The sequence below is a fragment of the Oncorhynchus kisutch genome, linkage group LG20 (genome assembly GCF_002021735.2).
Source record: "Oncorhynchus kisutch isolate 150728-3 linkage group LG20, Okis_V2, whole genome shotgun sequence".
Classification (NCBI taxonomy): domain Eukaryota; kingdom Metazoa; phylum Chordata; class Actinopteri; order Salmoniformes; family Salmonidae; genus Oncorhynchus; species Oncorhynchus kisutch.
The window spans coordinates 18,168,262-18,196,225 of record NC_034193.2 but is presented as its reverse complement, the minus strand read 5'-3'; the positions used below and the strand labels follow the sequence as shown (position 1 = coordinate 18,196,225).

Here is a 27,964-nt window from a genome sequence, read left to right as displayed (position 1 = left end):
GATTTCTTCAAACCAAGCTGCTTACCTATTGCAGATTCAGTCTTCACAGCCTGGTGCAGGTCTACAATTTTGTTTCTGGTGTCCTTTGAGAGCTCTTTGGTCTTGGCCATAGTGGAGTTTGGAGTGTGACTGTTTGAGGTTGTGGGTCTTTTATACTGATACATTAATACAAGTAATGAGTGGAGGACAGAGGAGCCTCTTGAAGAAGAAGTTACAGGTCTGTGAGAGCCAGAAATCTTGCTTGTTTGTAGGTGACTAAATACTTTTTTTTCCACCATAATTTGCAAATTAATTCATTAAAAATCCTACAATGTGATTTTCTGGATTTTTTTTCCTCATTTTATCTGTCATAGTTGAAGTGTACCTATGATGAAAATTACAGGCCTCTCTCATCTTTTTAGGTGGGAGAACTTGTACAATTGATGGCTGACTAAATACTTTTTTGCCCCACTGTATATACTACCGTTCAAAAGTTTGGGGTCACTTATAAATGTCCTTGTTTTTGAAAGAAAGCACATATTTTGCCCATTAAAATAACATCAGATTGATCAGAAAAACAGTGTGGACATTGATAATGTTGTAAATTACTATTGTAGCTGGAAACGGCTGTTTTTTATGGAATATCTACATAGGCGTACAGAGGCCCATTATCAGCAACCATCACTCCTGCGTTCCAATTGCACGTTGTGTTAGCTAATACAAGTTTATCATTTTAAAAGGCTAATTGATCATTAGAAATTCCGTTTGCATTTATGTTAGAATAGCTGAGAACTGTTGTTCTGATTAAAGAAGCAATAAAACGGGCCTTCTTTAGACTAGATGAGTATCTGGAGCATCAGCATTTGTGGGTTCAATTACAGGCTCCAAACGGCCAGAAACAAATAACTTTCTTCTGAAACTCGTCAGTGTATTCTTGTTCTGAGAAATTAAGCATATGCCATGCGAGAAATTGCCAAGAAACTGAAGATCTCGTACAACGCTGTGTACTACTCCTTTCACAGAACAGCGGAAACTGTCTCTAACCAGAATAGAAAGAGTGGGAGGCCTCGGTGCACAACTGAGCAAGAGGACAAGTACATTAGAGAAATTGCCAAGAAACTGAAGTGTCTAGTTTGAGAAACAGACGCCTCACAAGTCCTCAACTGGCAGCTTCATTAAATAGTACCCGCAAAACACCAGTCTCAATGTCAACAGTGAAGAGGCAACTCTGGGATGCTGGCCTTCTAGGCAGAGCTCCTCTGTCCAGTGTCTGTGTTCTTTTGCCCATCTGAACCTTTTATTTTTATTGGTCAGTCTGAGATATGGCTTTTTCTTTACAACTCAGAGTCCCGGAGTCGCCTCTTCACTGTTGACGTTGAGACTGATGTTTTGCGGGTACTATTTAATGAAGCTGCCAGTTGAGGACTTGTGAGGCGTCTGTTTCTCAAACTAGACACTTCAGTTTCTTGGCAATTTCTCGCATGGAATAACCTTCATTTCTCAGAACAAGAATAGACTGATGAGTTTCAGAAGGAAGTTATTTGTTTCTGGCCATTTGGAGCCTGTAATCGAACCCACAAATGCTGATGCTCCAGATACTCAACTAGTCTAAAGAAGGCCAGTTTTATTGCTTCTTTAATCAGAACAACAGTTTTCAGCTGTGCAAACATAATTGCAAAATGGTTTTCTAATGATGAATTAGCCTTTTAAAATTATAAACTTGGATTAGCTAACACAACGTGCCATTGGAACACAGGAGTGATGGTTGCTGATAATGGGCCTCTGTAAACCTATATTAATTATTTTTTTAATCTGCTGTTTCCAGCTACAATAGTCATTTACAACATTAACCATGTCTACATTGTGTCTGATCAATTTGATGTTATTTAAATGGACAAAAAATGTGCTTTTCTTTCAAAAACAAGGACATTTCTAAGTGACCTCAAACTTTGAATGGTAGTATATATATATATATATATATATATATATATATATATATATATATATATACATATATATATATATAAACTATATATATATAGAGCGAAAGAGCGAAAGGGAGAGAGAGAGTACCAGTCAAAAGTTTGGACACACCCACTAATCCAAGGGTTTTTCTATATTTTTGTGATTGTGGATTGTGGAGACCAGGTCATCTGATGCAGCACCATCACTCTCCTTCTTGGTCAAATAGCCCTTACACAGCCTGGAGGTGTGTTTTGGGTCATTGTCCTGTTGAAAAACAAATGATAGTCCCACTAAGTGCAAACTAGATGGGATGGCATATCGCTGCAGAATACTGTGGAAGCCATGCTCTTTAAGTGTGCCTTGAATTCTAAATAAATCACTGACAGTGTCACCAGCAAAGCACCCCCACACCATCATACCTCCTCCTCCATGCTTCACAGTGGGAAACACACATGCAGAGATCATCTATTCACCTACTCTGCATCTCACAAAGACACGGCGGTTGGAACCAAAAATCTCACATTTGGACTCATCAGACCAAAGGACAGATTGGACGCAACCCAGGTCGTTCGTTCTAAATGTTCTGTTGCCATGATGGCTAGCAATGTTCTTATCCCTTGCTTGCTAGCTAGTCAACTTTGGCTAACACAGCCACGTCAAACAGTGCAGCCAGAATAACAGCAATTGTTTTAATATTGAAATTCGATCTCCAGCTGTCCGATGGCAAAGAACGTGTCGGGAGATGGGACAAGACAGATAGGCTAGCAGCTTTTCTCAGCCTGTCGAAATCATGAATCAGCATAATAATTCAAAGACATGTCAATAGAAAAACATGAAATAAAGCTAGTTTGCTGTCATTCCAGCTTCGGTTTTAAGTGATTGCGTTAGCTGTGTAATTGGCTCTCTTCTGAACAGTGGCCTGGCGAGAGAGCAAATGTTCTATGCCAGGAGAAATTGCACATCATTCGCTCATTGTAATGGATGTTTTTTTTTTTATCACGAGAAAACCGTTTAAACAAACGCAAATGCAGCTACTTCGCTGGCTAGCTTGCAAGCAAGGGATAAGAACGTATCCAGCACCATGGCAACAGAACATTTAGAACGAATGACTGGGTCGTGTCCATAGATTTAGAACAAAAAGACTTAACGACTAGGTCGGGGTCTCTTTGCAATCGAACCGACAGAACGAACGACCATCCGGTTTTCGTAGCAACCCTGGATTTGTGTTGGGACTATATCTCATGGAAGGATGAAATAGTATGAATAAATAACGTTTTTAATGAAAATATGTCAATCATTATTTGAATATGTTGGTAACCTGTTATATAAAAGTGATAATGCTCTTGAAGTCGGTGTTTGGAGTACATGTTTGGAGTACATCACTTTAATAATGTTTACATACTGCTTTACTCATCTCATATGTATATACTGTATTCTATTCTACTGTAATTTAGTCAATGCCATTCCGACATTGCTCGTCCTAATATCTAAATATGTCTTAATTCCATTATTTTACTTTTAGATTTGTGTGTATTGTTGTGAATTGTTAGATATGATTAGATATATCTAATCATTTGCTAAATATGTGTATGTGACCAATAAAATGGGATTTGATATTGACACGGTTTGCCGGCCCTCGACAACACAAAGTGCCAATATATCCTCCAAACATCGGCTTCTCGGGCATTATGACTTAAGTATAACCTTACTGTTACACCAAAAACACCACCTAATTTCTTATGAGATTTTAGGATGGCTAGCTGAATAGCAAAACAAATGTTATCACGCGGTCAAAACTCAACAGCGTTCGCCACTAGGCAGAATGTGCTTTGATTGAAACAAAATACAGGAATGCTATATAGTTTGTTAACACCTTCTGCTCTAATTTGCTCACGAAACAGTAATTCAAGAAGATCGAAATGCATATTCCCATTAAACGGATTGAGATCAAATGATTGGCATGAAGACACAGTCTGGACATTTCAATAGTAAAACGTGAAGAATTATCAGTCATGATTGACAGTGATGATGCCATGGCCTATTTTGAAATTAGGCATGTCTAAATTAGGTATGCCTAACTTAGTGTTTGAGGGTTTTAAAAATATCAAATATTCTTGTGACAATATTTGTTTAAAAAAATGTGAACTACAGCATGAGCGGGAAGGGGATTTCTGTGGGGGGGGCTACACTGTCCCGCAAATGTCCCACAAAATAGTCTTGTTGTCCCACATTTGGCTATTTTAAATGTGGTCACCCCTGTTAGCCGTGTGCTAACTACTCTATTCGCTAATGGGCCTTGTTGTGAAGAGCACTGACCTCTCTGCGATGTCATCTTCTGTACTTGTATGATAACCAAATGGTGTCTGACTCCTTTCACTTTCACCCCAAACAGTGAGGTATGGTTTGTGCTCTGGCTAAAACATTGTGCTTCACCAAAATGGATGCTATTACACCTTTGGTGGTGGATGAGATGCATTCTCCCCACATAAGGTACAAAACTTAAAGATCTGATCAAAGATGCATGTACAGGTGCATCAATCCAGCCCAGTTGAACCATGGCAAAATCTGGGTGTTTTTCACTCTGAAAGTCAGCCTTTTGAACTTCAATAACCTGTGAATAGACCCCCTAAGGCCTAAAGAGCACCACATGAAGGGCCCTGTTTCTTAGAGTTAATGAAGTGGCCTCTATCTTGGAGTTAGCTAATGGAGTGTGGATTATCACCGTTAGGGTAATGAGAGGATTGGGGTGACTAGCTCAGGACGAGTGCGAGCTGGGACAAAGTGGCTGGCTGTGTTATCTCTACCTGACTTTGAGAGCTGCCTGAAGGTCCTTTGAGAGGGACAGTGTGGGCTGAGGTGGGACAGGGCCACTCAGCTTAGCCTACTGGGTTGGAGTGCCTGCTGAACCAGATACGACTGGGGCTTCAGAAAGGAGGGCTTCAGTCTTATTTGCTCCAGAGAAGCATTGGAGGTGTGTTCTACTTTGCTTCTTCACTCTGTCTGTCTTTCTCTTTCCATTCGTCTTTCTTTCTCTCTGTCTTTCTTTCTTTTCTTATCCTACCTTTTCCACATTCATCTCCACTGAGAAACAAATATTCTGACAATAACTACTTTTTCTCCTGACCCTCTCACTTTTGGACTGTGGTTTTAAATGACTCAGCTGGAGACAGAATGATTCAGTGATTTGAGGAAAGGAAGCAGCGCTAGAGAACAGTGGTACTGTAGGATCATAATGTGCTCGGAGAAAGGTCAGTGGTTCGAAGTCAGGGTTAACTTCTTCAGCAATAAATAACTATGACAAAAAATGTTAGTCAACTACCTATTTTTCCAGACGAAAAACCAATGACGATGACGAAAGGAGATGTCCTGGAAAAACCCAGATAACTGTCACAAATGACTTTTCATATAGGTTGAAGATAAGGTAACGAGATGAGAATTCCACATCAGACTAATAGCCTTTCAATTTGACACGAAGGCTTCTTTTGATCTCCCTGTAATCTGCTTTGTCCAATAATAAGCATGCATGTCTTTGCAGAATTTAATGCAATCCTCTCATTGATCTTTCAGTTGTGCTGGCTGGTTGAGTTGATCTGCCCTGCTCTTCCACACACACAGCTACCAGGCGGTCACTTCAGTCACGCATCTATCTTTTGAACTGATGCATAGCCAGAACACTTCAATTGCACCCAGAATGTTTACTCTCTCTTACTTTCATATAGGATATGTTTGCTTTGATCACATCAGAAGCTCTAGTACCATGTGATCTGTTATTCATCTATGTTGCCTCTCTCGCGATCGGCAAATACCGTTGCTCTTTCCCAACTGGAACTACTAATGCGATTTTCTGAATATTAGGGGCCCAGTAATAATTCTGGCATTGTCGGAAAGTTCAGATTCCTGTTTTACGAGAATCACTGTTGTTTCCCCATCAGAACCTTATGACGGGTAGAACATTAGAGTTGTAGGTCTAAATTGTTTAACCTGAAGCCAAGGCTTTGTTGCCTATATGGTACAATCTGCCACAATAGCAATGTTGCCAGCAGTATGAGGGGACAGTAAGTCTAGTTGGACAAGGCTATCTGAATGTGGACATGAATGTTGGAGGTAAATATGAATGATTTAACGGAGAAAAAAAATTCACAGATTGAAATGTGACTAAAATGACAGTGACTAGACAAAAAATGTCCAGAGTTTTTGTTGACTGTTAATAACTAAAACTACGAAGGATGAAATAACTAAAATGGGACTAAAAATAAAAAGTATTTTAGTCAAAAGACTAAGTAAGATGAAAACTACATCTAAAATAGCTGACAAAATTAACACTGTTCAACATTGAGATGTAAAACTATTCCGTGGCATTATCAAGGAGTACAGTTTTAGGTGTCACTCAGCTCATTTAGGGTACAATATCCCCACCACCTTAGTCTCCTCAAAAACATCAATGTCAGCCAAAGGGAAAGAGCACGCTCTGTACACAATCCACTTAGAATCCAACCACTTGGCACAGCTCAAAGTCAAAACATTTCAGATGAGCCCACCCCTTTTTTCATCACCTTACAGTGTCCACTGATAACATATTGTATCCCAGTATAGTCTTGAAATAGCCCAGTAGTTGCCCCAGACAGCTGTGAGAGGGGGTAGTTGTCAATGTCACAGGAGGCCACACTGTTCTGAGGAGGAAAACTCCTCTGAGGAGGGGCCATCTAGAAGTGGAATACCTGCTGTTGGCCCTGGATCTTGGGGAAGTCCTCTCTCTGCTTCCTGGTCTTGGGCCTCTCCAGGCTGCCCTGCTGGAGGTGCTTCAGTCTGGCCGCTACAGTCGACTGAGGTCCCTTGGATGCCCCTGGTGAGTTGCTGGCATTCTATGGGAAGACAAAAGCATGAAGTCTTATTTGCGCCATGGTAAATTCTGAGATGACACGCAATTCCCAATATAGTGCAGTTATTTTTGGTTAGAGCCTTAAGCAGTGCACAAAATAGGAAATAGGATGGACATTTTGGGTGCAGACAGTCTCACTAGAGCTATCCCTACGTCCTGATCAGTTTTGTCATTTCTGTCAGTAGTGCAGAGTTGTTAACCTGAAACCGGCTCTACCACAGCTCTTTTGACAGCTTCCCTAGTGAGCTGAGACTTGTTTTGATTTGGGAGCAATAAAACAAGACATTTGACAGAGCTAAATGTGTCACTTGAGCAGTAAGAGTGTTCTGACATTTTTCTTAGTCTGTCAGCGAACCTTGAATTGAAGTACTAATGTCGGATCTTAATTTGACCCGTTTTGTCGCAGGATGAAAATAATCCTGCAGGAAGATTTGTTTGTATACAATGCAGTACTGTGCCTACATTGTACCTTAGACTGCAGGTCCACTGGATACCAGTTCAAGTAGCCTAAGTAGGCTATGTGCAGGTTGCATTGCGTCTCGTGTGAATTTTTATTTGGATTATAATAAATGGACATAAGTGTTGGGTATTGTCATTTATTATCAAGATCAGGGGTAAAATATCCCTGGACTGTCCATATTTTAAATGTGTAACTAAATCAAGTCAATTGGGTGATTTAGTTATTTGTACCGAAGGGTTTGGGCCAGAATTGTACCCACAATGAAACGGTAGGCCTATATGTGCACGCAGAAGGCAACTGCCCTAACCGCTAGACCACCCCAAGCCACGATTGAACTCAATTTTGACAGTTAATTCTTAACCTCAGGTTTGCTAGAAACCTTAAGATGCCGTCTTTTTTGATAATATACACTGTAGATAAAAAAATAATGGGCTGGTTTTCTACCTCACTATTCTCAATGTCACCTTGTCTTTACATCTGATATTATAGGCCTATATGTGATTAGTTTTGATAGGCTACACGTTTAGTAGAAAGGGTTCCAAAAGGGTTCTTTGACTGTCCCAATAGGAGAACACTTTTTGGTTCTAGGTAGAAGCCTTTTTGGTCCCATGAAGAACCCCCTGTGTAAAGGGTTCTACATTGAACTCAAAAGGGTTCTACCTGGAACCAAAAAGGGTTATTCAAAGGGTTCTCCTATAGGGACAGCTGAATAACCCTTTTAGGTTCTAGATAGCACCTTTTTTCTAAGATTGTACAGTAGGCTATAGTTTAGTTGTAGCCTGCTGCGCGGCTGCATTTCAGTTACACGGCTGCATTTCGGCTACATTTGTATGTCTTAGTGGAGATCAACGTCTATATTGTGTTATTAATCTATATAAAATGTCAGTTGTTGATGTGTATGGCTGCATTTCAGAGAAACATTTGAATGTTGCAGTAACAGGACCTAGAAGCCTATAGTCGCAGTAGGACATAGTCTTTGAGCGAGCGAGAGAGACAGGAGGATTCTGATAGCTGGCACTGGTCCGAATGACTCGATTGTCCCCACATGGAGAGAAAGAGAACTACATTTTTTTTATAGCTATTTTGAATTCCCTGTTGCGCAGGGAAAAGAGTGATCAAATTAAGATCCGACATCTGTACATTATTCCACCTTAACACACTCCATGCAGTATACATTTACTTCCAATATGCACACCAGCAAATAGAACTGTCAGTTGTCATAACAGTTAGTTTGTTAGAGAATTAGAGCACAGCTTAGTTAGAATACAGATTTTCTTTTAATAAAAAATAATAATTTCACCTTTATTTAACCAGGTAGGCCAGTTGAGAACAAGTTCTCATTTACAACTGCGACCTGGCCAAGATAAAGCAAAGCAGTGCGACACAAACAACAACACAGAGTTACACATGGAATAAACAAACATACAGTCAATAGCACAATATAAAAAATCTATATACGGTGTGTGCAAATGAGGTAAGATTAGGGAGGTAAGGCAATAAATAGGTCGTAGTGGTGAAGTAATTACAATTTAGCAATTAAACACTGGAGTGATAGATGTGCAGAATATGAATGTGCGAGAAGAGATACTGGGGTACAAAGGAGCAAAAAAAAGAACCATATGGGGATGAGGTAGTTGGATGGGCTATTTACAGATGGGCTATGTATAGGTGCAATGATCTGTGAGCTGCTCTGACAGCTGATGCTTAAAGTTAGTGAGGGAGATATTTAAATGTTTTATTATTTCAGCTTTATTCAACCAGGTAGGCCAGTTGAGACAAGTCCTCATTTACAACTGCGACCTGACCAAGATAAAGTAAAGCAGTGTGACACAAACAACAACACAGAGTTATACATGGAATACACAAACGTACAGTCAATAACACAATAGAAAATATATATACATTGTGTGCAAATGGCATAATGAGTCTCCAGCTTCAGTGATTTTGCAGTTTGTTCCAGATATTGGCAGCAGAGAACTGGAAGGAAAGGCAGCCAAAGGAGGAATTGCCTTTGGGGGTGACCACTGAAATATACCTGCTGGAGCGCATGCTACGGATGGGTGCTGCTATGGTGACCAGTGAGATGTGATAAGATGGGGCTTTACCTAGCAAAGACTTATAGATGACCTGGAGCCAGTGGGTTTGACGACAAATATGAAGCGAGGACCAGCCAACGAGAGCATACAGATCGCAGTGGTGGGTAGTATATGGGGCTTTGGTGACAAAACGGATGGCACTGTGATAGACTGCATCCAATTTTCTGAGTAGAGTGTTGGAGGCTATTTTCTAAATGGCATCACCAAGGAGTCAAGGTTCAGTAGGATAGTCAGTTTTACGAGGGTATGTTTGGCAGCATGAGTGAAGGATGCTTTGTTGCGAAATAGGAAGCTAATTCTAGATTTAATTTTCGATGGGAGATGCTGGAAGGAGAGTTTACAGTCTAACCAGACACCTAGGTATTTGTAGTTGTCCACATATTCTAAGTCAGAACCGTCCAGAGTAGTGATGCTGGACGGGCGGGCAGGTGCAGGCAGCGATCAGTTAAAGAGCATTTTACTTGCATTTAAGAGCAGTTGGAGGCCATGGAAGGAGAGTTGTATGTCATTGAAGCTCGTCTGGAGGTTAGTTAACACAGTGTCCAAAGAAGGGCAAGAAGTATACAGAATGATGTCGTCTGCGAGAGGTGGATCAGAGAATCACCAGCAGCAAGATCGACATCATTGATGTATACAGATCAAAGAGATGTCCCAAAATGTAACCCTGTGGCACCCCCATAGAGACTGCCAGAGGTCCAGACAACAGGCCCTCTGATTTGACATACTGAACTCTGTCTGAGAAGTAGTTGGTGAACCAGGCGGGGCAGTCATTTGAGAAACAAAGGCTGTTGAGTCTGCCGATAAGAATGTGGTGATTGACAGAATCGAAAGCCTTGGCCAGTTCGATGAATACGGCTGCACAGTACTATCTTTTATTGATGGCGGTTATGATATTGTTTACCTTGAGCATGGCTGAGGTGCACCCATGACCAGCTCGGAAACCAGATTGCATAGTGGAGGAGGTACAATGGGATTTGAAATGGACGGTGATCTGTTTGTTAACTTGGCTTTCGAACCTTAGAAAGGAAGGGTAGGATAAATCTAGGTCTGCAACAGTTTGGGTCTAGAGTGTCTCCCCCTTTGAAGAGGGGGATGACCGCGGCAACTTTCCAATCTTTGGGGATCTCAGACAATACGAAAGAGAGGTTGAACAGGCTAATAATAGGGGTTGCAACAATTGCGGCGGATAATTTTAGAAAGAGAGGGTCCAGATTGTCTAGCCCAGCTGATTTGTAGGGGTCCAGATTTTGCAACTCTTTCAGAACATCAGCTATCTGGGTTTGGGTGGAGGAGAAATGGGGGAGGCTTGGGCAAGTTGCTGTGGGGGGTGCACGGCTGTTGAACGGCGTAGGGGAAGCCAGGTGGAAAGCATGGCCAGCCATAGAAAAATGCTTATTGAAATTCTCAATTGTCGTGGATTTATCGGTGGTGACAGTGTTTCCTAGCCTCCGTGCAGTGGGCAGCTGGGAGGTGGTGCTCTTATTATCCATGGACTTTACAATATCCCAAAACTTTTTGGAGTTTGTGCTACAGGATGCAAGTTTCTGTTTGAAAAAGCTATCCTATGCTTTCCTAACTGCCTGTGTATTCTGGTTCCTAACTAAAGTTGCATATCGCAGGGGCTATTCAATGCTAATACAGTACGCCACAGGATGTTTTTGTGCTGGGAAAGGGCAGTCAGGTATGGAGTGAACGAAGGGCTATATCTATTCCTGGTTCTACATTTTTTGAATGGGGCATGCTTATTTAAGATGGTGAGGAAATTACTTTTAAAGAACAACCAGGCATCCTCTACTGACAGAATGAGGTCAATATCCTTCCAGGACACCCAGGCCAGGTCGATTAGAAAGGCCTGCTCGCTGAAGTGTTTAAGGGAGCGTTTGACAGTGATGAGGAGTGGTTGCTTGACCACAGACCCATTACGGACGCAGGCAATGAGGCAGAGATCCTGAGATCCTGGTTGAAGACAGCAGTTGGTCAGGATGATATCTATGAGGGTGCCCGTGTTTACGGATTTGTGGTTGTACCTGGTAGGTTCATTGATAATTATGTGCGATTGAGGGCATATAGCTTAGATTGTAGGACGGCCGAGGTGTTAAGCATGTCCCAGTGTAGGTCACCTAACAGTACGAGCTCTGAAGATAGATGGGGGGACAATCAATTCACATATTGTGTCAAGGGCAGAGCTGGGGGCCGAAGGTGGTCTATAACAAGCGGCAATGGTGAGAGACTTGTTTCTGCAAAGGTGTATTTTTAGAAGTAGAAGCTCAAATTGTTTGGGTACAGACCTGGATAATATGACAGAACTCTGCAGGCTATCTCTGCAGTAGATTGCAACTCCGCCCCCCTTGGCAGTTCTATCTTGACGGAAAATGTTATAGTTAGGGATGGAAATTTCAGGATTTTTGGTGGCCTTCTTAATCCAGGATTCAGACACGGCTAGGACATCTGGGTTGGCAGAGTGTGCTAAAACAGTGAATAAAACAAACTTAGGGAGGAGGCTTCTAATGTTAACAAGTATGAAACCAAGGCTTTTACGGTTACAGAAGTCAACAAATGAGAGCGCCTGGGGAATGGGAGTGAAGCTAGGCACTGCAGGGCCTGGATTAACCTCTACATCTCCAGAGGTACAGAGGAGGAGTAGGATAATGTACAGACAAGGATAGACAAGGATATGGTAGGATGTGAATACAGTGGAGGTAAACCTAGGCATTGAGTGATGATGAGAGAGGTTTTGTCACTAGAGACACCATTTAAATCAGGTGAAGTCACCGCATGTGTGGGAGGTGGAACAAAAAAGCTAGCTAAGGCATATTGAGCAGGGCTGGAGGCTAGACAGTGAAATAAGACAATAATCTCTAACCAAAACAGTAAAGGACAAAGCATATTGACATTAGGGAGAGGCATGCGTCGCCGAGTGATCATAGGGACCAGTGAGTAGCTAGGCAAGCTGGAGACACGGTGATTCCGACAGCTAGCGGGCCGGGGATAGCAGGCTAGCAGAAGGGCCTTAGGTGGACGTCGCGATGGAAGAGTCTGTTGTAGCCCCCTCGGACGGTTACATTGGCAGACCAGTCCAGGCCAATTGGCAAAATAGGTATTGTAGCCCAAGAAAATGGCTGATGGACCTCTTCAGATAACAGTCCGATCTGCTCTAGACAGCTAGCGGGCCGCGGCTAGCAGGCTAGTGGATGGGCCTTCAGGAGATGTCGTGACGGAGGAGGCTGTTGAAACCCCCTCGGGCGGATTATGTCGGCAGACCAGTTGTGATGGATTGGCGGGGCTCCGTGTCGGCAGTAAAATGGGTCCAGGCCAATTGGCAAAATAGGTATTGTAGCCCAAGGAGTGGCTGATGGACCTCTCCAGCTAGCCAGGAGATGGGCCTAGCACGAGGCTAGTGCCAGGCTAACTGGTGCTTGCTTCGGGACAGAGATGTTAGCCAGGAGTAGCCACTCGGATAGCAGCTAGCTAGCTGCGATGATCCAGGTGAAAAGGTTCAGAGCTTGCGATAGGAATCTGGAGATGTGGAGATTTGGTGGAGAAAAAGCAGTCCGGTGTGCTCTGGGTTGAATCGCGCTGTTCAGACTGGCAGGAGTTGACCAGGCTAAAGTTAGCTGATGACCGCTAAATCAAATCAAAATCAAATCAAATTTATTTATATAGCCCTTCGTACATCAGCTGATATCTCAAAGTGCTGTACAGAAACCCAGCCTAAAACCCCAAACAGCAAGCAATGCAGGTGTAGAAGCATGGTGGTTAGCAGTGGCTAACTGAATACTAGCTAGTAGCTAGTTAGCTGGCTAGCTTCTGTTAGGGGTTCGGGTTCTAAAGTATAGAAAATAGTAGATCCATACCACAATGAGTGAGGTGGATTGCAGGAGAGTATGGTGAAATTTATATGAAATATATGCTGTGCCATCTTGGATTTACGGGATGCAGATCAGAGTGTAGAATGCAGTCAGTGGAATTAGCAAGGGAAGAAGTAATAAGCTAAATCAGACAGGGGAGTTAGATTGAATGGTATTAGACATTACTGTAGATGGTTGATGGTTGAATTCGACAAGAGAAGCACTCCGTTCTGTCATGTTTTCAGCTCAAATAATTGCTGTATCAAGCAGAATTAGAGGGGACTCTCCATGATGAACAGGGATGTTAGTGGCCCTCTAGGAAACAGCAGTGACTGAAGGAGGGGGACCGGACAGGAGGCAGACTTAGAAGGGTCGCAGACACTGAAAAATGAGAGGGCCTTATGGGGGGGCTTAAGGTTTCCCTTTCTTCCCAACGAGCCTGAGGTGCAAGGAAGGGTACGGGCTGCAGGTGTTGGCCTCGGTAGTGTGCTGGGCAGGGGACACTTTGACAGGGGTTCGCTGAAATATCTCGCAGGTGATGTGTGGTGGAAGGCAGGTGGTGAGGGGTGTGGTGTGGGAGAGTGTCGCAGAGACAATGTTATCATTTTGCTAAGGCACCCCGAACATCGATTGCAATGAACACAATAAATACGGCATGTCATATTCTCATTTCGCACGTACTGTATGCAGCTGCTCAAGGTAAACCATTTTGCAGCAGTGTAACACACTGCAAATGAAAGGACTCCTACCTCTAGTTCCGCAATGATCCGCTCGTCATAGTCTTCATCTTTAATCGCTGAGGCGGCGATGACGGGGGGAGTGGAGGCGGGGCGAGGCGTGTCAGACGGTGTCCTTCTCAGCTTGACTAGAGTCTTCGGGGCCTCTCCGTCTTCTGGCTCCAGCTTCTTAGAAAAACAAAACAGGGTTGGCGTCTTATGTGACTCATCTTCACAACATCTGTACAGTACATCCAATAGCCTAACTCAAAGTATCTTCAGAAACATTCAGAATGTGGATTTTCATACTTTGAACCACAGGTGGCCGGTGACACCTTCATTGGGGAGGACGGGCTCATAGTAATGGCTGGAACAGAATACATGGAATGTATGTGTTTGATAAAATTCCGTTCACTTCATTCCAGCCATTATCATGAGCCGTCCTCCCCTCAGCATCCTCCTGCGGTTTGCAGGTATATCTTTCCCAGCCATCTCTCTGTTACTGTACCTTCTTGGTGGTGACGGTCACTTCTCCAGTGCGATTGGTGGTGAGCCCATGGGCTGATGGGAAGCTGCGGCGAGGAGGGGGCGGAGGCGGCGACTTAGAGGGTTTCTCAGTGCGATACCTGGTTACGGTCATCTCCGCTACAACACACAATGGCATCATATCTTTATAGGACAGCTCAGCCATAACTCAATCACAAATATAACAACGTTGATGTGGTATTCAGTCTCACCAGATCCGCGACGTGAGCCCCCTTCCAGCTTCAGGGCAGTGATCTGGACCTTGTTGGGCTGGTGCTCAGTACTGGTAGTAGTGAGGGTACTAGAGGTGGTGAAGGCGCTGGTGGAGGTAGTGACAGGGGTGGTAAACTGAGGTTTGGGGTGGGGTTTGGGGGGCACCACGGGCTTGTTGATCTGCCTGGCAGCGAAGTCCAGGTCTGGGATGGCCTTCATCAGCTCAGCTTGCGTCTCCTCCAGCAGACGGTTGATGTCCTGGGCACTGAACTGGGTCAGACTGGCCCGCTTCTCCTCCCAGTCCCGCTCTGCAGCCTATGCCAACATATATATTTGTCAACCCAAATATTATTGTATATTGGAAATATATTGCGGCTTTCATGTACACAGATATACTATATATATACTATACATCTATACATTTTCCAGAAAATGGTCACACTAGTAACTGTACAGATTCCCCTGTAAATGTGTACATTTAGCAGTTTATATGAATAAACCCCAGGAGGAATGTTCCGCACCAGTCTGACCTCCACGGACACTGATTTGTCAGCACCGCGGCGGCTCGGCAGCTCATCCAGGACCCGGCTTCTGTAGCTGGCTGTAGGGTGGGGATCCTGCTCAGGCCCCGAGGTGTCCGGGTCACTGCCTGATATGGGCATCCAGTTGGCAAGGCTGGCACTGCCACCCAGGTCATTGAGGCTGAGCGGTGGACTGGTCAGGATGTCGAGGTCCGAGTTCTTTCCTGTGTCCTCAGTTCGCTTGGCTGACTGGCTGCAGATGTCGTCCTGGCCCTTCCACAGGCCCTCGGTCACTTTTCTGTACGTACAGGTGGTATACAATACACTAACAACACACACAGCATTGTCAGGGCCCTATTGCATCAAAGCTAGTGACCAGCTTTCTGGGATGAGTTCAAAATATATATTTTTATCTGCTCCAAAAGGTTTGTGTTATGAACTGTGCTTTCTCCTTGTACTGAAAGAGTATCCTTTTTACTTATCTTGAAAACCAAGTCACCAATTGAATGGAACCCTTGTAACAATGATGTTACAACAACATGTTAATGTAACACAGTTGTTGAACCGTACCTCCGTAGTGTGGTCAGTGTGTCGGTCATAGTGTTACAGCGTTTCAGCAGTGTGTCCAGTCTGTGTGGTTCCTCCTTCAGGAACTTGACAGCCTCCACCTCCACCCTCAACACCACCCGCATCTTACTCTGCAGACTGGGGAACTGGTCTGGAGGGAGGGAGGGAGAGACAGAGATAGACAGATACAGAGACTGAAGCACCATTAACTCAATGAGAGAGGGAAGGTGTATATTGTATATCTATGCTTGTGTGTAAAACATGCATGCAGTGTCTTTGTGTCTCGTTCCCTGCCAGGGCTTACTGTACTTTCTGTCCCCTGTGGTTCTGCTACCACATGGAGAAAGATTTCAGGGTATTTAGGCGCATAACCAGTCTGGTATCACAAGTTGGTAAACAAGCCTCTCGTTCCACTGTGTGATTTTGTGCTATGATGCCAGACAGGACAACATATGCATGTTTAGCACCTCTTCCTTAATCATTTTTGGATTTTATTTTTGATTGAACCTTTATTTAACTAGGCAAGTCAGTTAAGAACAAGTTCTTATTTACAATGACGGCCTACCGGGGAACAGTGGATTAACTGCCTTGTTCAGGGGCAGAATGACAGATTTTTACCTCGTCAGCTCGGGGATTCGATCCAGCAGCCCAACGCTCTAACCACTAGGCTACCTGCTGCGATACACACTCATATTAGGCACGTACACCTGCCTAATCACTGTCAATGGAACAGATTTGGTCCTTGTGGCAATTATATAGTAAGGTAATTATATGAGGGGTTCATTTTATTCCATCCAAACATTGCCTTACTGTTGTATCTTCCTGTATCATTATCCCCTATTGATATCCTTACTCTTGAGCTCTGTGAGCGTCTCTCCCAAAGACCTGAGCTCCATGCTCTTCTGCTCCACGTCCTTCTCTGTCACCAGGCCATGGTTGACTGACGAGTTCCTCTGGAGTTCCTCCACTGACTTCTCCAGATCACTGTGAAGACCAAAATCAGTTGCCACTTGTCTTATAGCCATGTTATGCAGGCACTGCATGGTTCCAGATCAACACTAAATGTACCATTCAGCTTTCTACTATCTGAATCAGTCTGCATTATTTCTCCATTCACACAGACCCTAGCTTGAGCCTGACTTAAAGGCTGAACTCACTGCAGCTGCTGGATGAGCAGCTCTTCCTGGTTGAGGTACTTGAGTCTCTCCTCCTCCACTAAGAGACGCTGCCTCTGCAGAGGGTCCTCCTGGGTCCGCATGGCGTCCAGCATCATCAGGCTCAGCTCCGACTCTGTCTGCCTCAGCAGGGACTGCACTGAGTCCTGGTTCTCCAACTGAGAGGCGAGGCATGGACAGACACAAAGACATGTTATTTGGACGCACACACAATACGTCAAACAAGCATAAGTCAACCATGCACAACGACAAGTCAACACACACAAAACGACAAGTCAAAACACACACACACAGACCAAAAGGCAGGCCAAATGCAAAATTACACACACACACACAGTTTTGTATTGCTATCATTGTGGGGACCAAAGAATTGATTCCCATACAAAATCCTATTTTCCCTAAACCTTAACCCTAAATCTAACCCTAATCTTAACCCTTATCCATAACCCTAACCTTAACCCTAAACCTAAACCTAACCTTAACCCCAAACCCCTAACCTTAACCCTGAACTTAACCTTAACCTTAACCCCAAACACCTAACCTTAACCCTAAACCTAACCTTAACCCCAAATCCCTAACCTTAACCCTAACCCTAAACCCAAACCCTTAACCTTAACCCTAAAACTACACCTAGCCCTAACTCCTAACCCTAAACCTAACCTAACCCTTAAACCAAAAGTAGCATTTTTCCTTGTGGCAAGGGCAAAATGTCCCCACTTGTCCGAATAGTCCTTGTTTTAAAATACTTGTGAGGTACCCACAAGGAGAGTTAAACAAAAACACAAAAACACACAATCTACACATTGATACATAAACACATCTAAAAACAACTAGAGCCTTGAGGAATGTGTGTTTGTGTGTGTGTGTGTGTGTGTACAGCCATAGCGTTCTCTGGAGCTCACCTGGATGTCGCGCAGCTGGGACAGCTGTATGCGCAGCTTGCTGGTGTTCTGCTGCAGGCCATGCAGGTGGTTCTGCATCTGCAGCCGTGACACCGTCAGTGACTGGGCGGACCCTGTGGGCGGGGGCGGCATCAGGGCCAACGGAGCCGATGGCGTCAGAGCTGGCCAATCAGAAAGCAGGATTAGGGTCTCGTGAATGTGCATTCAGCTGTCACGGAAGCCAATTATATCATCCATCGTAACAGGGGGGAGGATTTACATGATTAGACATAGGTGTAAAGATGATTGACAGAGTGGGGAAGGTTTTAAGGACACACAAAGCTGGATTTCTTTACATACATCTAGATTTCAGGGGTAACAACAGCAAGCCCGGAGCAAGCAAGTCTTTGACGCTTCAGTTAAAATGACACAAGGGGCCATTGAAAGGACTCAGGCATAACAAAACAAAGGGACTGGTTTGATAAGACTAAGGTACACACAAACTTAGAGTTCACCCAAACTACAAAATCACATATTGCTTTACATAGAAAATAATCAAATTGCTTTGTAAATAGTCCAAATAAGACCATTAGCATTGATAACTTCCCAGGCAAATAGATTTAGTACATTAGGTGAACTAGCTTGGCACAACTAATTCTTGAAGAACGCCTTGTTTTGGGGGAGGGCTTGTCACAGTTCCAGTGTGTGTCTAAGTGCATTGTCTAACTAAAAGCTTGCCTTTTAATACCTGTCTGGATCAAAAAGGTAAAGGCCTACTTTCATCCGACAACATAAAATCCCCTTTACACAGACGACTTCCAGCAATTAACCATATTTTTGCCGGTCTGTGTGAATGGTATCAGGAGTAGAAATACAGTGCCTTGCGAAAGTATTCGGCCCCCTTGAACTTTGCGACCTTTTGCCACATTTCAGGCTTCAAACATAAAGATATAAAACTGTATTTTTTTGTGAAGAATCAACAACAAGTGGGACACAATCATGAAGTGGAACGACATTTATTGGATATTTAAAACTTTTTTAAGAAATCAAAAACTGAAAAATTGGGCGTGCAAAATTATTCAGCCCCCTTAAGTTAATACTTTTGCTGCGATTACAGCTGTAAGTCACTTGGGGTATGTCTCTATCAGTTTTGCACATCGAGAGACTGACATTTTTTCCCATTCCTCCTTGCAAAACAGCTCGAGCTCAGTGAGGTTGGATGGAGAGCATTTGTGAACAGCAGTTTTCAGTTCTTTCCACAGATTCTCGATTGGATTCAGGTCTGGACTTTGACTTGGCCATTCTAACACCTGGATATGTTTATTTTTGAACCATTCCATTGTAGATTTTGCTTTATGTTTTGGATCATTGTCTTGTTGGAAGACAAATCTCCATCCCAGTCTCAGGTCTTTTGCAGACTCCATCAGGTTTTCTTGCAGAATGGTCCTGTATTTGGCTCCATCCATCTTCCCATCAATTTTAACCATCTTCCCTGTCCCTGCTGAAGAAAAGCAGGCCCAAACCATGATGCTGCCACCACCATGTTTGACAGTGGGGATGGTGTGTTCAGGGTGATGAGCTGTGCTGCTTTTACGCCAAACATAACATTTTGCATTGTTGCCAAAAAGTTCAATTTTGGTTTCATCTGACCAGAGCACCTTCTTCCACATGTTTGGTGTGTCTCCCAGGTGGCTTGTGGCAAACTTTAAACAACACTTTTTATGGATATCTTTAAGAAATGGCTTTCTTCTTGCCACTCTTCCATAAAGGCCAGATTTGTGCAATATACGACTGATTGTTGTCCTATGGACAGAGTCTCCCACCTCAGCTGTAGATCTCTGCAGTTCATCCAGAGTGATCATGGGCCTCTTGGCTGCATCTCTGATCAGTCTTCTCCTTGTATGAGCTGAAAGTTTAGAGGGACGACCAGGTCTTGGTAGATTTGCAGTGGTCTGATACTCCTTCCATTTCAGTATTATCGCTTGCACAGTGCTCCTTCGGATGTTTAAAGCTTGGGAAATCTTTTTGTATCCAAATACGGCTTTAAACTTCTTCACAACAGTATCTTGGACCTGCCTGGTGTGTTCCTTGTTCTTCATGATGCTCTCTGCGCTTTTAACGGACCTCTGAGAATATCACAGTGCAGGTGCATTTATACGGAGACTTGATTACACACAGGTGGATTGTATTTATCATCATTAGTCATTTAGGTCAACATTGGATCATTCAGAGATCCTCACTGAACTTCTGGAGAGAGTTTGCTGCACTGAAAGTAAAGGGGCTGAATAATTTTGCACGCCCAATTTTTCAGTTTTTGATTTGTTAAAAAAGTTTGAAATATCCAATAAATGCCGTTCCACTTCATGATTGTGTCCCACTTGTTGTTGATTCTTCACAAAAAAATACAGTTTTATATCTTTATGTTTGAAGCCTGAAATGTGGCAAAAGGTCGCAAAGTTCAAAGGGGTCGAATACTTTCGCAAGGCACTGTACATATTGATCTACCCAAAGCACCAACTATGCATACAAAGAAACCTGACCACACCACTACTGATGATGACAAGTCAATCTAAATGACACTCCAGCAGGAACAGTAGTGAGTGGGAAACACATTTTGAGCCCAGTTCTGAATCCAGACACTTAACACAGACATAAAGAATAAGAGAATCAAAACAGAATCCTCACAAAACTCAAAGTGCATCACACGAGAGACATCAACTGTAAAGGGAGGAATTTGTCATAGAGACACAGAGGGAGGGGAAAAGACAAGGACTTTGGACAAGGAGATACCTTTCTTTTTTTTTAACCGTCCAGCTAAAATAAGGCACAAGAAGCACGGCACACATTACTAACAAAAACCAATACACACTTTAGTCACATGAGCAGTTCAGCTACAGAACATTTACGATGCTCTGCCACCCTTACCCTTTATATTGCCAAGTCAATGGGACACAGGGAAAGTGAATGTATATTTGTTCTGTTTTCAGTTGATACTTACTGTCTGTTCCCGAGCAGTCACTGGACGTCTCGATCTTATCCCTGAAAAAGACTAAATAAGTTAAAGGTCCCCACTCTATGTGTATGTTGTGTGTGTGTTTGTGTGTGTGTGTGTGCCTTACGGGCTATCTGCCTCTGGTCCCCTGGTCAGAACTGTCTGCAGTAGACCAGTCAGACTGGCTATCTGTTTCTCCATGACCTCCATGCGCCCCCTTAGCAGTGAAACACATAGGGTATGAGTAAGTTCAGAAACACACAAAATACCCATCACAGACACACGAAACACACACACACACACACACACACACACACACACTCTCTCTCTCACCTGGTCTCGGTCTCGTTGCCTGGTAGAGGTGAACTAAAACCTGGTGCTGAACTGAAACCACCGCCCTCCCCTCCAGGTCCAGCCATCAGACACAGCTGATCTGACCCCAACCCTGACCCCTGACCCCTAGCTTTGGCACTTTCCCCAAACACGGAGGAGGACACCGAGTCCCTTCGCAGGGTCTGCCTCCCAGGGGAGCCCCGGCCGGGCAAGGTGCCCGAATACGAGTCCCTCATGTCAGGGATCTTCTGCGGGGACGAGGGGGGTGGCACCCGGAAACCCATGGCCAACATGGACGCGGCGTAGGCAGCATCATTATACAGCGGGCCTCCAGGCCTGTATAGGATGCCGCTGTCCATCAGCTCTCCCTGCAGAGCCGCCGCCGAGTAGGAAGTGAGGGAGCGCACAGAGCCGGGTCCCAACCCTCCACCACCACCTCCTCCTCGCCGGTAGAGAGAGCCATAGGGATCCCCCCTCGGGGGTAGGGGAGAGTGGGGGCCAGCCAGACTAAGCCGACCCCCTTCCTGGCCCAGGGAATAGGGGTCGGCATAGATCCCCCCTCCATCGCCCCGCAGGAGCACCATGCTTCTGGAGCCAATACCGTGGACCTCCTCATCGGGCTTCACGTCCCTCCGCTCCAGGATGGCACTGGGGGAGAAGCTAGCCTGGGCATGGTGCTGGAGATGGTGGTGCTGGGGTTGGAGCTGCTGGGGGTGATGCTGCTGCGGGTGGTGGTGGGCCGCCATCTGGCCCCCGGGCGAGAGGTGGTGGGGGTGGGGGAGGGAGTGGGTGTGGGGGTGATGCTGGAGGTGAGGTTGCCCAGCATAGGAGGATGGACGGCCACCGCCACTGTAGAGGAGACGGACGCGGGACGGGGAGCTGGAGGGGGTCGAGGCGGAGGAGGAGGCGGGGGCATTGCTGAGGCGACGGTTGGACGGAGAATCCTGCTGGGGCGTGTACACCATCTCCCTCTGTCATTGGAGGAAGAGAGGAACGATAGACATACTCAGAATAGAAGAAGAGTGAAGTTGAATAAAATACCTTACAATACTATACAATACAATATTACTGGTGATTCAAAAGAAAATTGCATATAATTGGATGCAGTTTGAAAACCAACCTGAGTTAATGACCCCCTGGGCTCTTAAAGTATAATAGCCTTCCTGACAAGACGATAGCAGCCCCCCATGGATGCTACGCCACAGGAGGTCAGTGGCACCTTATAGAGCCCCCTGTGCTCTACGCACACTGGAGAAATGACTGGGGCACCTTTGTTCTTAACTGACTTGCCTAGTTAAATAAACACTCCACCATCTACATTACCGCCTGTAGATGCAATTGCCTCCATACGTACAAAAAATTATCCCACTAGCTGTGACTGACTAGCGAGGGGCGAACCACGACTTCTCGGACAGGATCCCTGAGCCCCACTGTCACACAATCCCCGTCATAGACCACAGCAGAGCACAGCTTCACTGTATCTCCTCACACTACTCTAACCCCTCTCCTCAGCGCCCAACCAACCTGCCAATCAATCTCCGCTAAGCCCTGTCATCCAATCCATTTTGTCCCTCTATATCCTCCCTGTCTCTGTGCAGCGCTACTCTGTGGTACCGTCATGGTTTACAGTCTGTAATCTGCTCTGCTGGCTCATGTATGGCTCACTTCACCTTGGGTTTATTTGCTGGGGCATAAGAGGGATCCTATGTAATATCCTATGTTTCGCAGAGTTGTGGCTGAACATGGACATAAATATACATCCTTCTAGTTTTTCGTCAAGACCGGAAGGGAGGAGGGGTGTGTCTCTTTGTTTACAACAGCTGCGCAGTGAGTTCTAATGTTAAGGACGTTTCGAGTTTTTGCTCTCCTGAGAATACCTCATGATAAGCTGCAAACCATACTATTTACCAAGAGAGTTTTCATCTATATTTTTCGTAGCTGTCTATTTACCACCGCAAACTGATACTGGCACTAAGGCCACACTCAACAAGCTGTATAGGGCCATACGAAATCAAGAAAATGCACAATTCAGAGGGAAAAACTGAAATCCATTTTACCTCATTTTTTCCATCATGTCACCTATGCAACTAGAGGAAACAAAACTTGAAATCACATTTACTCCACACAGAGAAATACATTCAAGGTCCTCCCTCGCCCTCCCTTTGGCAAATCAGACCATAAGTCTATCCTCCTGCTTACAAGCAGAAATTCAAACAGGAAGTACCAGTGACACGCCCAATACGGAAGTGGTCTACTGAAGCGGATGCTAAGCTACAGGACTGTTTCGATTAATCCGATAACATGGAGGCGTTTACCACATCAGTCACCAGCTTAATAAATAAGTGCATCGACGAAGTCGTCCCCACAGTGACCGTACATACCCCAACCAGAAGCCATGGACCCGGTGTGTAATACCAACTTGTTTTAAGCAGACCAACACAGTCCTCGTGCTGAATAACGCCAAGGTAACCTGTCTAAATGACTATTGTCCCACAGCACTCACATCTATAGCCATGAAAGGATTTGACAGCATCATCACAAACACCCTGGACCCACTCCAATTCACATACCGCCTCAACAGATCCACAGATGATGCCATATCTATTGCACTCAACACCGCCCTCACCCACCTGGACAAAATAAATACCTATGTAAGAATGCTGTTCATAGATTACAGCTCAGCATTCAACAACATAGTCCTCACTAAACCCATGACTAAGCTCGGGACCCTGGGACTGAACACCTCCTTCTGCAACTGGATCCGGGACTTCCTGACAGGCCACTTCCAGGTGGTGAGGGTAGGCAACAACACATATGGGCTGTTTTGCTTAGTCGCCCCCTGTACTCTCTATTCACCCATGACCATGTGGCCACACACGACTCCAACACCATCATCAAGTTTGCTGACGACACGACGGTGGTAGGACTGATCACCGACGATGACGAGGCAGCCCACAGGGAGGAGGTCAGAGACCTGGCAGTGTGGTGCCAGGACAGCAACCTCTCCCTCAATGTCAGCAAGACAAAGGAGCTGATCGTGGACTACAGGAAACAGAGGTGTGAGCACGCCCCCGTACACATCAAAGGGGCTGTAGTGGAGCGGGTCAAGAGCTTCAAGTTCCATTCTCACTTTTTATCGCATTCTTTTCTGCTTATGTCTAGTGACAACGCCAATTCTCCATGGTGTATTCAAGCGTTTCCCAAACTGTTTGAGTTGTCGTCGAAATCACTTTTTAGGGTCTGATGAAATACACAAAGCCATGTCTCTAGCTGACAGACCATTTGAGAACAACTGTGTATGTACAATATTATACAACATTATCAGTCAGCAAATAGCCTTTTTTGCCTTGGAGGGAAACAGGTCAGCGTGGATTCAAAAACAGTGCTACTGTTGTAGTATCATATTACTCATTCATGCAGACTTATTTAATAGAGACTGGCTGAGTTTCATTTGTGCTCCAGTAGGTTGATTAATAGCTACTCATTTTTCCATTACTAAACAACATAATATCACTGTCAGAACATTATGAGTAGCTGCAAATATGTTATTTGGGGTGAAGGAGTACTTGGGCTCAGTGTTTGCTTTCAATTCGGTAGAGAGCTTGCTGAGGTCGGTTAAACCTTTAGGGATCACGATTCCTCATGACGAGCAAGGCCCACACATACAGATGGACAGAGAGAGAGAGAGAGAGAGAGAGAGAGAGAGAGAGAGAGAGAGAGAGAGACCGACAGACAGACAGACAGACAGACAGACTGACAGACACAGACAGACAGACAGACACAGACAGACAGACAGACAGACAGACAGACAGACAGACAGACAGACAGACAGACAGACAGACAGACAGACAGACAGACAGACAGACAGACAGACAGACAGACAGACAGACAGACAGACAGACAGACAGACAGACAGACAGACAGACAGACAGACAGACAGACAGACAGACAGACAGACAGACAGACAGACAGAGAGAGAGACACAGACAGACAGAGAGACACAGACAGACAGACAGACAGACAGACAGACAGACAGACAGACAGACAGACAGACAGACAGACAGACAGACAGACAGACAGACAGACAGACAGACAGACAAGAGAGCGAGAGGGGGGGGGGGACAGAGACAGACACAGATACAGATACACACAAATAACTCCCACTCACAAACACACACACACACACACCTCCCCCTTTACACTCACCCGGAGGTCTCCGTTGGCCAGATGTGGGTTGTGGTGTCCGGGGTAGGTGCCGTAGACAGGCTCCTTACAGTAGATCTTGATGACACAGCGGTCCTGTACGTCTCGTGGGTCCTCCAGCTCATAGAATACGTTACGGGCCTCATCCTTAATCAGCAGGGCTGTGCTGGGGCACCTGAACATGGGCATTGACACCCGAGCATTTACAATTCAGCAGGCCACTTATTGTTTGGTAATGACCTAATAAGGATTGTTTTTGTTTCATTTCATTGAATTCATCTTTAGCTTGCCAGCTAATTAATCAGATGTTATCTTAGCTAAAAGTCAGCTATCATAAGGTGACACCAGTTGTCTTGATTGTTTATTACACCGTCTATGTCATTGTTATGTCATTCTTATGACAGCTTTATGTAGCCTTTATAACAAAGCGTTCTACTAAAGTGTGATTAAGCCACCTTAGCATTGCCATGGTCAGCCTCTGGGGAAACATGTGGACAATGAGGGCTCTCAGGGTCTCCAGACTGGTCAGCTCGTGGGTCAGGTGCACCCGCCTCGTCTCCTCGCCCAGCTGGAGGAAGAGAATGCCTGAGGGGAAGGAGGGAGGAAGGAGGAGAGGAGAGGAGAGGAGAGGAGAGGAGAGGAGAGGAGAGGAGAGGAGAGGAGAGGAGAGGAGAGGAGAGGAGAGGAGAGGAGAGGAGAGGAGAGGAGAGGAGAGGAGAGGAGAGGAGAGGAGAGGAGAGGAGAGGAGAGGACAGGAGAGGAGAGGAGAGGAGAGGAGAGGAGAGGAGAGGAGAGGAGAGGAGAGGAGAGGAGAGGAGAGGAGAGGAGAGGAGAGGAGAGGAGAGGAGAGGAGAGGAGAGGAGAGGAGAGGAGAGGAGAGGAGAGGAGAGGAGAGGAGAGGAGAGGATTGAGATTCATTTGACTATAATACCTCAACAAACACACACACGACAGAGGGCAGAGAGGGCACAATCACAATAATCTCATCTGTCTACTGGGGCATTTTCTAAATTAATTTGGGACAATCAGTGACGAATTCGAAATAGAATCAAGTATAAACTTGAGAAACCTCCTCATGAATGTGATCCTCATTCTCCTATATGAATAGAACTTCCTTTAGAGTGAACCTGCCTGCAACCCCAAAGATGGTACAGATGACTTGCTGTTATGATTGTGGTCAATAAGACTGTGATATGAGCGTGACATGACCATTATGTTCTGACCTGGCGCACGGAGCTTGGCCTGGCTGGATGAGCGTGCCAGGGGGAGGCTCTGGCGGAGGCGGTTCATGCGGTTGAACCCGAGGGGAACGTCGGCCTCAGACATGGTTTCCAGACTCTCAGCCGAGGCAAAGGACACCCTGCTGGCCTGGTCGGCTAGAGCCGGCTGGTCGGGGTTGCGTCGGATCACACGAGGGGTACGGGCCTATGGGATAGAGGGAGAGACAGATTGTATCAATCAACACTTAAAACCACCAGACCACCACAGCAAAAACACACAGCTGCTGTGACAATGAACACAGACAAACATAGTCAACCACCAAAGCAAAAAGACAACCACAAACTCAGACAAAACAAGTCAACCCCTGCAAAACAACAACCACAAACTCAGACAAAACAAGTCATCCCCTGGGAAAAGACAACTACAATAACAGACAAAACAAGTCAACCACTGCTAAAAGACAACCACAAACTCAGACAAGACAAGTCAACCACTGGAAAAAGACAACTACAATAATAGACAAAACAAGTCAACCACTGCAAAAAGACAACCACAAACTCAGACAAGACAAGTCAACCACTGGAAAAAAACAACTACAATAACTGACAAAACAAGTCAACCACTGCAAAAAGACAACCACAAAATCAGACAAAACAAGTCAACCACTGGGAAAAGACAACTACAATAACAGACAAAACAAGTCAACCACTGGGAAAAGACAACTAACAATAACAGACAAAACAAGTCAACCACTGCAAAAAGACAACCACAAACTCAGATAAGACAAGTCAACCACTGGAAAAAGACAACTACAATAACAGACAAAACAAGAGAATTGCATAAAACAAGATAAAACCAGAAGACAACAAAATCAAATCAAAGTTTATTGGTCTTCAGTGTGCAGTAGTAGATACTGTATATTAGAATGGGCTTAATAAAGAACACAGCTTTGTGAAGATTACAGTATAAAATAAATGATCCCGTGTTAAATTGTCTCTGAAAACAATCCCAGACAAAGATACAACAGCACAGCTGTTTCCTCGGGATGAGACAACTGCATAAAACAGAATGACGACGCAGCCACCAAAACTGTTGTAATAAACATATTTTACAAAGCTTCAAACAAATGTATTTAAGTGTGAGCTGAGGAGTTAAACTTGTTGAATTCATTTTGAGTGCACACTAGCCAAGAAACAATTTACATTAAGAAATGGAGCGATATAAATAGGCCTATCTAATATTAATGCTATGTAAATGATGTGGTCTTAGGTGGTTAAGTGCCAGATTCACCAGTATCCACTCTACAGAGAATTAGAGGAACCAACATAACTCTAGTTATGCTAATGCTAACAAACGAAGCTAGCAGAACACTACCTAGACAGACTTCCAT

General features: G+C 44.7%; 1 protein-coding gene across 3 annotated transcripts in view; it reads right to left on the bottom strand.

Moving 5' to 3' along the window:
• Positions 1–3,454: 3,454 nt before the first annotated feature.
• The window catches only part of LOC109865134 (SRC kinase signaling inhibitor 1), a 43,708-nt gene continuing 19,198 nt past the window's right edge, over positions 3,455–27,964 (bottom strand). For 2 of the 3 annotated variants that reach the window (XM_031799741.1, XM_031799743.1), the window contains 15 exons: positions 26,577–26,778; positions 25,809–25,938; positions 25,357–25,528; positions 21,151–22,121; positions 20,945–21,034; positions 20,824–20,864; positions 17,847–18,007; positions 16,927–17,102; positions 16,623–16,753; positions 15,773–15,920; positions 15,203–15,527; positions 14,681–14,996; positions 14,452–14,588; positions 13,977–14,132; positions 3,455–6,806 (listed from right to left, as the gene is read on the bottom strand). In XM_031799741.1, coding sequence (XP_031655601.1) covers positions 6,648–6,806; positions 13,977–14,132; positions 14,452–14,588; positions 14,681–14,996; positions 15,203–15,527; positions 15,773–15,920; positions 16,623–16,753; positions 16,927–17,102; positions 17,847–18,007; positions 20,824–20,864; positions 20,945–21,034; positions 21,151–22,121; positions 25,357–25,528; positions 25,809–25,938; positions 26,577–26,778 — 3,315 coding nt within the window. In that variant the 3' untranslated portion in view covers positions 3,455–6,647. The remainder of the gene's footprint in view (positions 6,807–13,976; positions 14,133–14,451; positions 14,589–14,680; positions 14,997–15,202; positions 15,528–15,772; positions 15,921–16,622; positions 16,754–16,926; positions 17,103–17,846; positions 18,008–20,823; positions 20,865–20,944; positions 21,035–21,150; positions 22,122–25,356; positions 25,529–25,808; positions 25,939–26,576; positions 26,779–27,964) is intronic. The other variant, XM_031799742.1, reaches the window with a different exon arrangement.